The sequence below is a fragment of the Henckelia pumila genome, chromosome 4 (genome assembly GCF_033568475.1).
Source record: "Henckelia pumila isolate YLH828 chromosome 4, ASM3356847v2, whole genome shotgun sequence".
Taxonomy (NCBI): domain Eukaryota; kingdom Viridiplantae; phylum Streptophyta; class Magnoliopsida; order Lamiales; family Gesneriaceae; genus Henckelia; species Henckelia pumila.
In genome coordinates, this window is record NC_133123.1 from 168,224,066 (window position 1) to 168,236,224 (window position 12,159).

The 12,159-nt window shown below is 35.3% G+C and overlaps 1 protein-coding gene and 1 long non-coding RNA gene across 2 annotated transcripts; both read right to left on the minus strand.

Moving 5' to 3' along the window:
- Positions 1-6,144: 6,144 nt before the first annotated feature.
- Positions 6,145-8,610, minus strand: LOC140862301 (uncharacterized). The gene has a single exon (XM_073265313.1). The coding sequence runs from the start codon at positions 8,608-8,610 to the stop codon at positions 6,145-6,147; it is 2,466 nt and encodes an 821-aa protein (XP_073121414.1).
- A 917-nt stretch (positions 8,611-9,527) lies between these two features.
- LOC140894532 (uncharacterized) lies at positions 9,528-11,683 on the minus strand. Its single transcript, XR_012153853.1, has 3 exons — positions 11,368-11,683; positions 9,820-9,980; positions 9,528-9,575 (listed from the first exon to the last, which is right to left on the minus strand). It is a non-coding gene; the product is annotated as an uncharacterized lncRNA (long non-coding RNA).
- Positions 11,684-12,159: the final 476 nt, after the last annotated feature.

Genomic DNA, 12,159 nt, shown 5'->3' on the forward strand with positions numbered 1-12,159 from the left:
AAGATAAGCCTGCTGCAAGCCTCGCCTACTGTCTGGAACATTAATTATATCATGCATGCGCAGCAACTAATTATATAAATATGCATATAAAACTGGTGCTCGAACATTAATTATAGCAAAATCACATGAATTTTTTCACGCTGTTAATGATGTTAACTTCCTTTGCAAACAAACAAATTCCTAGGATACGAAATTCTTGTACATATGCAGTTACAATGATTCATCCCCTTTATGTGGTTGCCCTTCACAGAATTTTTACTTAATCAATCAAATGGATAGCAGGGGTTCTTGCTAATAGAACTGTTATGGAAGTCAAGCAATTGGAGGGTATCGAGCAAGGCGAGAAACAGTTCAGAATGGAGGTGGCGATGATCAGTAGCACCCACCAGTTGAATCTGATGAGATTGATAGGATTCTAATCAGAAGGGAGGCATAGGCTATTAGTATATGAGTTTATGAGAAACAGTTCTTTAGACAAGTTTCTATTCACCTCTGAGGAGCAATCTGGGAAGCATTTGAATTGGGAGTATAGGTATAATATCGCACTAGGAACCGCTAAGGGAATCACAGATGCAAAGGAAAAAGAAGCATGAAAATAACGTAAACAACACACATTCGAACCAGTTTCAGAAGGCCTCGCCTACTGTCTGCTCGAAAAAAAAATATGGACAGTAGTTGCATGTGCCCAAACCACCAAATTCACGCATGTACTCCATGCACTCGAGGCTTTAATTAATTCAATGCATCCATGCATTATGATAGTTGTTGCATTATTCAAGACACAAAATACATGTGCATACCTATTCATAAACGTGTTCTTGTATACATTCTATCAACTCTGAAAGCACCTCTTTAATTTCTTCTAACGAGTACTCACCTTTTGAGAACTGTCACATATATTATGTTAATAAAAAATCATATAACAATAACTTTGCCAATTTAAAACAATTTAGTTGTAATTATTTGAGTTAAGAAAGATTACTATTGATCGTAGTGAAACGTTCTCGATATTCTCAACTTCTTGAATAATTTGTCTCATATATCTCATCACATAAAGATCACATTGTTTTGCATCTGGCTGCCGAGGACCCTATGGTAGTAGAGAAAAATTTTTGGTGACAAATTTAGATATTTAAACATAATATATTAAACATAAATTATGCATACCTGTACTACTACCCACATAGCATTCTTTCTACCCTTCCTTCCTTTGTTTGAGTTAAACAATCGCAAGGCCCTTCAATATACTTGATATATGAGTTTTTGTATGAGTGAAATAAATATTTGATAAAAATAAATAAATATAAACTCACATATCCACTACATATTTCCAATCATCATCACGAATGCGGTGACTTAAGGAATCCAACACATAAATAACATCCTTGTATGGTTGAATAACAGTGAGAATCCAATGATAGCTACGCAAAAAAAAACATAATTAGTGCTTCTAATTCAATAAATAATCGAAATAAAGCAACCAAATTGATATTTAAATTTTTACTTACCCGATATTACATGGCACCAAAACTAGTTGATCAACCGATGCACCACTCAGTCTATCTGCTAAAGCACTCGCCCTTTGGTTCAACCTTTCAAGCTTACTCTTTTTGTCGTGTGTAGTTTCTCCCATATCCGAGATTCTGTGTGGATTCACAAATCTGAATTTTCCTTCCTTGTTATCTTCCAACATTTTTTTGTAAAGATACCTTTCATTGTAAATATAATAAAATAAAAATGAATGTAAGCAAAAATATGAAGTTGATGTATTACTTAGCTTAAAACCCAAAAAACTTACCATATATAGGCAATTACACAATTGCCTGATATTGGCCCAACATGATACAAACCAACAATGTCCTCACAGTGCAAAAGAATTACACAATCATCATCGAACACCTCACGATCTAAATGCAGTGATATAAATCTTCCTTCACCCAAAACATGCTTGCTATAACAATACATCATATGTAGTGACAGTGGGAAAGAAGGTGACACAACATGTTTCTCTTTGGGTGGTGCCAAATCCTTCTTTTGAGGCTTCTATTAATTGTAAATACATACAAGTTAGATAGGTTGAATAATGAATAAAGTTGCAATATCACATATACCTTATCTTGCTCCACTATCAAGTGTTGTGGCCAAGCCACATGGGTTCCAAGAGCATCGCCCACTACTTCACATTCATTTGCAATAGGAAATGGCAAAGGCGCTGATTTATCAACTACTACATCAATAGAGACTCGGTAGCAATTCTTTGGTAATGGAACCCCATGAAGCAACTTTTGAGGATCAACACAAATAATTGTACCATAAGCAACAATATTTGAGCTAGATTCCAAAGTTAATGCAGCTGATTTACCCTAAAAAAGACAAATAGACATGTCAATAAGTTTTATTACATCTATTTAATATGACTCAAACTATTGTCATACCTGTAAAGCATCGGCTTTGCTAAAAAAAGCACGTCTTCATAATCATTGTCTTCCATCTTGGCTTGGTTAACTTGATTTTTCACTGAGCAACTGCCTTTGTCATCCATTAAAATGTCGCGTGCACCCATGTTATGCATCATTTCCTCAAGTCTTTGTAAGCGTGCACCTTGTTCTGAAATTATTCTATTTGATTCCATCAACTTCCTTTCATGCTCCACGAGTACATCTGTGGGAACTCCACTGCTCTTCAATGTTCTGCCAGCATTGAAATATAAGGTTGGAGTGACATGACCTCCAATCCCCCTCACACGCCCATCATATTCTTTGGTCTCAAGTGCTTTTGTAAGGATATCCTCTTTTGTCCCTTCAATTCTCAGCACACCATCTCTTTTTTGTTGGATATAATCATCCTGTCATGCAAATTAAAAGAATAATTACTAAAACAATTGTCATTTCAAAAAACATGCTGATTTTCTAAAATGTGAATTCACTTACAATCTTTTGTACTCTTTGCGTCAAATCCTCCCCTTCAAAGTCTCCTGCTTTGTTGGCTCGTCCTTTCTTCCACATAATAGCCCTGTTAATGTCATCATCCTCACCTAATTCAGCCGCCTACAAGGAAGAAAAATACAATAACACATGTGAATAATTTGGATGGTTTGTAAAGAAATACTTACTATTTCAGACGAAAATCATGCATATCCCTTGCGTGAAAGCCGATGAGGATATACGTTTTGTTTTCTTCTATCTTTTTGTTGCTCACTTAGTTTCTAGTCATTTCAAATATGCGACAAGTCAAATTTGAATAATAGTTAAAGAATGACTTTTGGTTGATTATGTACAAATTATAAAATAATAAAGAATCTTACAATGAAGTCTCCAGACATACGACTGATGACAAACGCACTCCAATCATCTTTTGGTATACCATGACCAGCAGGTGGCTCATACAACTCCTCAGGTTTATCAAGCTTGCCTAAAATAAACGTCTGCGTAAGATGGGCTTTGTATTGATGCCACTTACTGTTTGCTGATCTCAAACAACCCTTCTTCCACTTTGCGTCAACATTATATGACAACTAAAAATAACAAAAGCGAGAATACATTAGAAATTAATAACATAATAATATTAAATATATCCTATATTTTAATACATGATAAATTACTTACATTAACCGAATCCCATATCAATTCTTTAACATCTATTGGAACTTGCTTCCATGTCTTGTAAGAAATCTTGACCTTTTCCCGTGCAACCACGCCAATGTAACTCTGCATTCCAATAGCAGCTTCTCCAACTGGCTGTCCCAGTTTGTTGAATGCAACATCCTTTTTAATTCCTTTAACTCTTTGTATTGCAAGACTATCCATTTTTGTGCGACCTCTAGGAGTTCTAGTGGTGTCGGTGTCAGCAGAATCCAACCCAGTGTTACCACACCAACTCTCTATAGTGGTAGCATATTCTACTTTTTCTTTACCCTTGCCAAACTTTGCGTCTTCTATAGTGGCAGCATATTCTAATTTCTCTTTACCCTTTCCCATTTTTGCTTCTTTCACTAATATTTATTGTTTGCAATTGTAGAGGGCAGAACCAACTTCACTAATATGATTCTGCAAAAAATTTAATCTGCCATTAGCAAAGTGAGTGATTCTAACAAAAAGTTTTAACAAGACTGAAGTTAATAGAATCTATGAGACGAATGGCACATAACAGATAGATTTAACATCAATATAAGATGAAAAAGTTCAGCACAAAACATAAGCAGACCTAATTTTTATACTAATTGTTGGCTGATGGGGGGTGCAACTCTTTGTATTGCAAGCCACCTTTCTAGTCATCACAAATTCGTAGGGATAAAAGAAAGAGCTGAGCTAAGGAGTTCCTCAACTAAGTTCAAGGTATCATCTGGGTTGAGTTTTTCAGCTCAACTGGAATTAAAGGATCAAACTGAGCTGGGACATTTCCCTGCTCAACTTATCTCCACTCAGCTGACATCGATCCATGCAATATACAAAGTATTACTGTGGGGCCTTGCCAATCATCTAAGGGCTTGTCCCGAAGGATATATGGATATCCACATTAAAAGAAAAAAACCAAAATTACATTAATTTAGGGAAAACCAACGAGTATGCAACATTACTGGTATAAACTACAGAGATAAGCCATTCACAAAAATAAAGATACTCACAGATGAATACACTATCCCTACGAGCTCAAGAAAACCTGGGAGTAAAGGAACTTTGTCGATGGCCTGTTTTCAAATCAAAGGCAGTGGACAGAAATTAAAAGATGAATTAAACCGTTAAATCAATTCAAATATATAGAAAATAAGTGCTTGCTATTCTACAGTTCAAACCAGATTTAGCCCCAAAAAAGCAGAAAAAACTTTGAAACAGCAGACGCTAATCAGGAGCTGCTTTGCTTCATTGGGAAGCTTTATATTTGTTCTCCAACAGCTTTTCAGAAGCCAAAACCTACAGCAAATACAAGCACTCATAAGTATTCGCTAGTTGTCGAACTCTTTCCTGTAAACTTTTAGATGCATTATGTAATCACAAATAAATGCATTGTCTAGAAATAAGAAAGAAATATAGGCAACAACAAAAAATAAGAACAATTCATGTAAGATAGAAGTACTCTCAATATCCAAGAACTACTAATTTGCCATTGTTCGATTACTGAATGTCAAAAAATATCTGATCATAACTAACAATGTCAAACAAGCATCTTCAAAGCGTAAATAACATCTCAATGTAAATTTTTTACAAACTCATCTCAAATGTGAAACTTAAGTACTTAATTATTTTCAACCCAAATCCCATCACAGTCTTCACAAATGCATGGTTCATTGTCATCTGCAACATCAACATCCATTGGTGCTAACCCTCTGCTAGAAGACTGATAATGTATTGCAGTTTCTTCCAACTCTTCACCCTTTTTGTATTCAAAGTACTCCCTACTTGGAGTCGCAAGTACAACACTCCATAAAGGATCTTCAGGAGCTTCAATGTAAAAAACTTGCTTCGCTTGGCTCGCTAAAATAAATGAATCAGATTTGTATCCAATTCTATGGAGGTTGACCAACGTGAATCCAAGATCATCTACCTTGTTACCATTACTATTCTCTACCCAATTACATTTAAACATCGGAATTTGAAATTTGTGGTAATCAACCACCCATATTTCTTGTATTACTCCATAAAAAACCATATCTGACACGATAGGATGTTTATCCTTTGCACTAGAAACTTGCATTGTCTTTGCAACTAAGCTGACTCCGGAGTTTTGAACAACTCGCATATCATCACGCTCTCTTGTAGCATAAGTAACCCCATCAATCAAATAACTAGAGTACTTTAAGACTTGCTTGGAAGGTCCACGCGCCATCCACTTTAATCTTTCGGATACTTGATAAGTGGAATGATCATCAACACGTGCAACCTATATTATTTATGTGATAACTTATTATTTATGCACAGTCATGATAATAAATGTACGCCAATTGTGATAATAAATGAACTCACACGATCAAGCAACCAGGTACTAAACGTTTGGTTATGCTCATCCTGTAACCACCTCTTGGACTTAGCCCTTTGTGGAAATCTTGCATTCAAATATGCCATGTGTTCCCTATTCAAATTATTATTACGAGTAAGCAAACATGTAGATTTAAGAAAACTTAATGAACATATTAGTAAGTGGAAGAAATTACTCAATATAGCGATCAGTGTCAACATCATTTTCCAATACATAACGATGTGCTTGTTGCAACTCATCCTCAGCAATGGATTGCACAATTGCAGCCGACAAAGGTTTAGTAAGTTCTATTTGTCGATGACTTGTAGGGATCCCAATTGTGTGCAAACTACCAAGATAGTCTGAGCAAAATTCAACCGCCTCTTCAGCAATATAACATTCAGCCATGCAACCTTTCGGTCTATTGCGATTTCGCACATAACCTTTCAAAATCTTCATGTATCTTTCAAAGGGATACATGTACCTATACCAAACTAGGCCACATAATTTCACCTCTCGCACAAGATGAACTGTTAAATGAATCATTATGTCAAAAAACGAAGGTGGAAAATACTTTTCAAGTAAACACAATATGATCACAATCTCTCTCCGCAGCTCATCCAACTTTGAGGGATCCATCACTTTAGTACATAGCTCATTGAAGAAGAAGCACAAATGAGTGATAGAGTCTCTGACATATTTGGGCAAGACACCACGTATGGCCACTGGACGTAATTGCTGCATTAAAGTGTGGTAGTCGTGTGACTTAAGGCCAACAAGTTTCAAGTCCTTCATCGAAACAAAGTTTTTAACGTTGGATGAGTAACATGTAGGTAATTGCATTCCACACAAAGAATTCAAAATCTTTCTTTTCTCATCTTTTGTAAGTGTATAACATGCTGCTGGCAGAAAAGATTTCTTCTCCCCCATCACTGGAGCCAAATCTGTCCTCAAATTCATTTCAGCAAGGTCTAATCTAGCTGCAATTCCATCCTTTGTTTTTCCCGGAATGTCAAGCAACGTACCGAGAAGACTTTCACAGACATTCTTTTCTATATACATCACATCAAGAACATGTCTAACATATAGATGTTTCCAATACTCAAGTTCATAGAAAATTGATTTCTTTTTGAAGGATGGTTTTACATCATCCTTCGTGGACTGAATCTTCTTTCTCATTTTTCCCCAATGACAATGAATTCCATCGACTTTTTTTAACACTTTATCGCCACTCAATGGTTTGGGTGCAGGGTTGAACTCTTGGTACCCATTAAATGCCTTTCTTTGCCTTCGATAAGGATGATTTGCAGGTAGAAACCTTCTATGGCCTGTGTACGACATTTTTCTGCTATGTTTCAACCTTGTTGAATATGTTTCTTCACCACAAATCGGACATGCGTGATATCCTTTCACAATACATCCTGGCATGTTTCCATATGCAGGAAAGTCATTGATGGTCCACAGCAAGACAGCTCTGAGCGAGAAGGTTTCTTGTCTATATGCATCATATGCTTCAACACCTGTATCCCATAGGAATTTCAAGTCATCGATTAGAGGTGCTAAGTAAACATCGATATCATTTCCTGGTTGTTTGGGACCAGAAATCAACATTGTGAGCATCATAAATTTTCTCTTCATACACAACCACGGGGGAAGATTGTAAGTGATCATTAAAACTGGCCAACAACTATATGTAGAACTCATCATACCATGGGGATTGATCCCGTCAGTTGAAATGGCCAATCTAAGATTTCTTGAATCAGAAGAAAAATTTGGCCACTTGTGATCTACTAATTTCCAAGAAGGTGCATCAGCTGGATGGCGTAAGTATCCGCCATTAAGTCTTTTATCAGCATGCCAAGTCAGCTCCTTGGAAAACTCCTTATTCCAAAACATTCGTACAAATCTCGGAATTGGAGGGAAGTACCATAGAACTTTTGCAGGAACTCCTTCCTTTATCGTATCTTTTTGGCCCATCTTCCACCTTGACATCCCACAAGTAGGACAAGTGTTCATATCCTCATACTCCTTCCGGTATAAGATGCAATCATTAGGGCAAGCATGGATTTTCTCATAAGTAATCCCTAATGCACACAAGCTTTTCTTTGCATCGTAGAAAGATAAAGGCAATTCGTTGTCATCTGGAAGCATTTCTCCTAACAAATTGAGTAGGTCGGTGCAACTTTTGTCACTCCAACTATATTTGGCTTTCAAGTTGAATAATTTTACAACTGCAGATAACCTTTTAAATTTACTGCATCCAGGATATAAAGGTTTCTCAGCATCTTCAAGTAGGTTTTTGAATGTGGTTGGATTCTCAGCATAACTATCAAATGCAGCATGTACCATATCTATTGGTTCCTCGGCGTCAAACTTTGGTACATCTTCCCTTTCTTGATCACGATCATTATTTGAGTTCTTCATTGCAGACCTTTCACCATGCCATATCCAAGTATGATATGTCAAATCTATATCATTAGAATACATGTGTGCCCTTATAGTCTCTACCTTTTTCTTCTTCAGATTACCACATTTTGTACATGGACAAGATATTGCTTCCCGATCCTCGGCATTTTTTATTGCAAATTTCAAGAAAGACTCTACTCCATGCTCATATTCACTTGATAACCGAGACTTTGACATCCATTCTTTGTCCATTATTTTAGTAAGTAACACTATAGAGAATAAAATATATAATGTTAATATGTATATTTTCAAGCTGATGATAACCAAGACTTTGGCATCCATTCTTTGTCAATTTCAGGGGATGCAAAGCACATCATTGGCAATTTCAGGGAACTTCTTAAAGAGCTTTAGTATTTTCTGATTCTGATTTTTATACATATCATTGGCAATTTCAGGGAACGCAAAACAAATAATCCATCTTCTGTTTCACCAATTGAGCAGCATATTCATTTAAATAGAAAACAAATAATTACATAGGTTAGCCAAACATTAACTAGAATAGCCATCAGCTGGAGTTGGTAGTAATTTGGTGAGAAAAATGAGGTATAACTCAAAGATCATCACCAAAAAAAAAAAACAAAAAGGTTGTTATGCCAATTTAAAACAGTTGCCTTGCATGTTCAGGCATAATATATTCTATGGTTTTTATCATGTCAGCATGAACCATAAAATAAATAAGCATCCACATTTAAACTACAAAATAAAGAATTAAAAAATAATTTTAATAGTCAGCTTAATGGTCAGCAACAAGATAAAGCAGTTCATAGAGTTGGCTACAGAATCGCCAAATATTGGAAGAAATATAATGTCTAAACAGAAGGGTACCTTCTTGAATTTCATATTTTAAATCAGCAGAAAGATCTCTTAAACACAAAAGTTAATGGAAAAGTTAATGTCAACCCATGCAAACAAAAAAAAATTATATGTTAATGGAAAAGAAATCATAATTTAAACCAACTTGAATCAAACCCACGAAATTAAGTTAATCATCAAAATTGATTTCTAATGATGCTCCTTTAAATTTTAATCTCCATATGGAAATAAGAAACAGGACAATGGGAAATTAAGCGTGCTTCCTCAAAAGCAAAACAAGCATACCTACTGGCCTCTATCAATGGAAGATGATCATTGTGTGGTTTTTCTATCACATTTTGTACCTGGAAATCCATAAATCATTGCATCATTATCATCTGTTGTACAAGTTTTCCTAGACCATCTTTCTAGGCACATAAACTCATGAAAGGGTGAAGAATCTGAGACATATGAAGGCATCTTAGAGCAGTAGATTGATATTTTGCATAGTGGGAACATATATTTTAAACAAAAATGTATATGAAACTTTAGCTACAGCAAACCTTGTGGTTTTGATAATTCCAATGACAATCAATCCTCAATTCTTACCAAAGAAAATGCAGATTCAGTAACTCTTGACTTTCTGGGGGTTTCTTTTTCAAATTCTGCGGCAATATGACAGTGAGCAGCTCTGGTTTTTTAGCACGAAGAGCTCCTCTGATTACGGCAATATTAGTACATGAAGCTCCTGATGTATAAATATGATTTTTCTACAGAAAAAGAATATGGTTTTGAGAAAAGAATTCATACAGAAAATCATGGATATAAATGAGTGGACATCATAAAGAAAAAGAATCAACAGTTAAAGTGATAAGTCAGATTGAAAAATTCCAAAAAGAAGTCACATTTATGTTTACTCATTCCTTCTCAGCCATTTGGAAAACTCAGTTTAAGAGAATTCACTTTGAATGGTCCAGGTTCATAAAAAGATAAATTCATCACAAATAAGTAAATAATTTACTGGATATTCAAGCTACTACCATGGAACAAAATCAAGTCTCACATGCTTATTTCTCTGAAGAACAAAAATTTATGTAGTTTATTTGCTGTAATCACTGTCCTGTCTTCCCAAATATTATACAGGTTGGTTATCATGAATGATTGGAATATCAAAGCTTCCTCGAAAAATTGCTAAAGTTTTGGTAAATACATAAACTTTGACGAGAAAATATAAAAAAAAAAATTGGAAGCAACCACATCACACTATCACAGCAAGAAAAGGCAGATGAAAACGTGGACTTGGGATTATATTTATAGTGAATAAATTCATACATGTAGTGATTGTAAGAATAAACTTCCATTGGCAACCAATGGGGGATTTAGTTTGTCAAGATAACAAAATAATGAAACAATCGAGAGAATTTATCTAAAAAAGAAACTCGAGTAATCAATTGCAACAAGCATTCACTCGGAATATTATGATATATATTAAATAAGTGACAGATATCATTTCTAGCATACAAACTGATGACTTGTTGCATGTGTTAATCAAATTATATGAGGCACAGCTGTTGGTGAAAACTTAATAGAGAGAAGTTTTTTTTTAGGTTTTCTTGATGATTTCTGTTGATAGGTTACTGAGAAAAGTTTTTTCGTACTCTATATATGGAGACCCTGACAAAGACAGATATAATAACTTTGGCCCCTCATCAAATTACAAATTCTGCATATGATATCCACAATAAATATTCATGACAGTTATGTCTTTAAGTCAAATTCCTTATTTCAAAAATAGACCACATAATTTTGACTTATTATAATTGATGACCATACACATTCACTTAATTATGTAAGTGTCCCAAAATTCTAACAGAAGCGTCATGATCTAACATATTACCAAATCAATCCATTTTTTTTCGATAAAAAAAAAAATCATAATTACTAATTTGTAACATGCTTATAAATACATATCTAATCTGATTTTCAAAATTAATTACTAAAATAGTAAAAGAATCTCAATTGAATACCTAAAATTGCCAAACTCACGGTGAAATAGAAGCAACAATAACACAAAAAACGAGTTTAGTTTTAGAGTGAAAGTGAAGCAAGAACACCGAGAACAGAGTGAAAACGAAACCAAAAGGAAAAAAAACTAACCCAAACGAAGCTCACAAGAGTCGACCAGATAGATATAAGCGACACAGAGGAGGCCGAAAACGTTCTAAAGCGATGAACGAGAGAAGCTTCGGCGGTGGATTTTGAGAGGAAAGCTACGGCAGATGGCAGAGCAGATTTAAATGTGCTAAAATCCGACCACCAACAGCTGTTCTAGCCCGAATCCAACATCAAAATGACTCAAAATCACGAAATAGATGCACCAAGAACAAAGCCCAACCACCTGGAAATGATTCACAACAGCCGCACTACTCCAAGCTAACCCTAACAACTCACGACATATGGGAAATCCGTGAAGCAGCAATTTGAGCGTAGAGCATATGGGAATTTGTGAAGCAAAAATTTATCTATGAAGCTACAGCAAGAATCGAAAGAGAATAGCCATACGTTATATTTTAAAGATGAAATCAGTACGGAGCTACAGGAGAAAAATTACTGAAAGAGAGAAGAAGGAGAGAAAGGGATCGGATGGAGCTGCCGGAGCTGCCGGATCGGCGGTGTTGGGGAGTGTCGATGTTGGGGAGCGTCGGCGTTGAAAGAAGGAGAGAAAGGGATCGTAATCGAGAAGGGGGAGAAGTCTGATTTGGGGATTTGGGAATATTATTTTTTTATGTTTTATTTTAAATAAAAATAATATATTTTCTACAACACTTTTTAAAAAGTGTTGTGCTACATGGAGAAAAAAACGCTCAAAGACAACACTTTTTAAAAGCGTTGTCTTTGACCCCAAAAAAACGCTGAATAACAACACTTTTTAAAAAAAACGTTGTTTTT

What these genes read in the sequence shown, in the direction of transcription:
- LOC140862301 (XM_073265313.1), bottom strand. Translation starts at nt 8,610, where the DNA reads ATGGACAAAGAATGGATGTCAAAGTCTCGGTTATCAAGTGAATATGAG.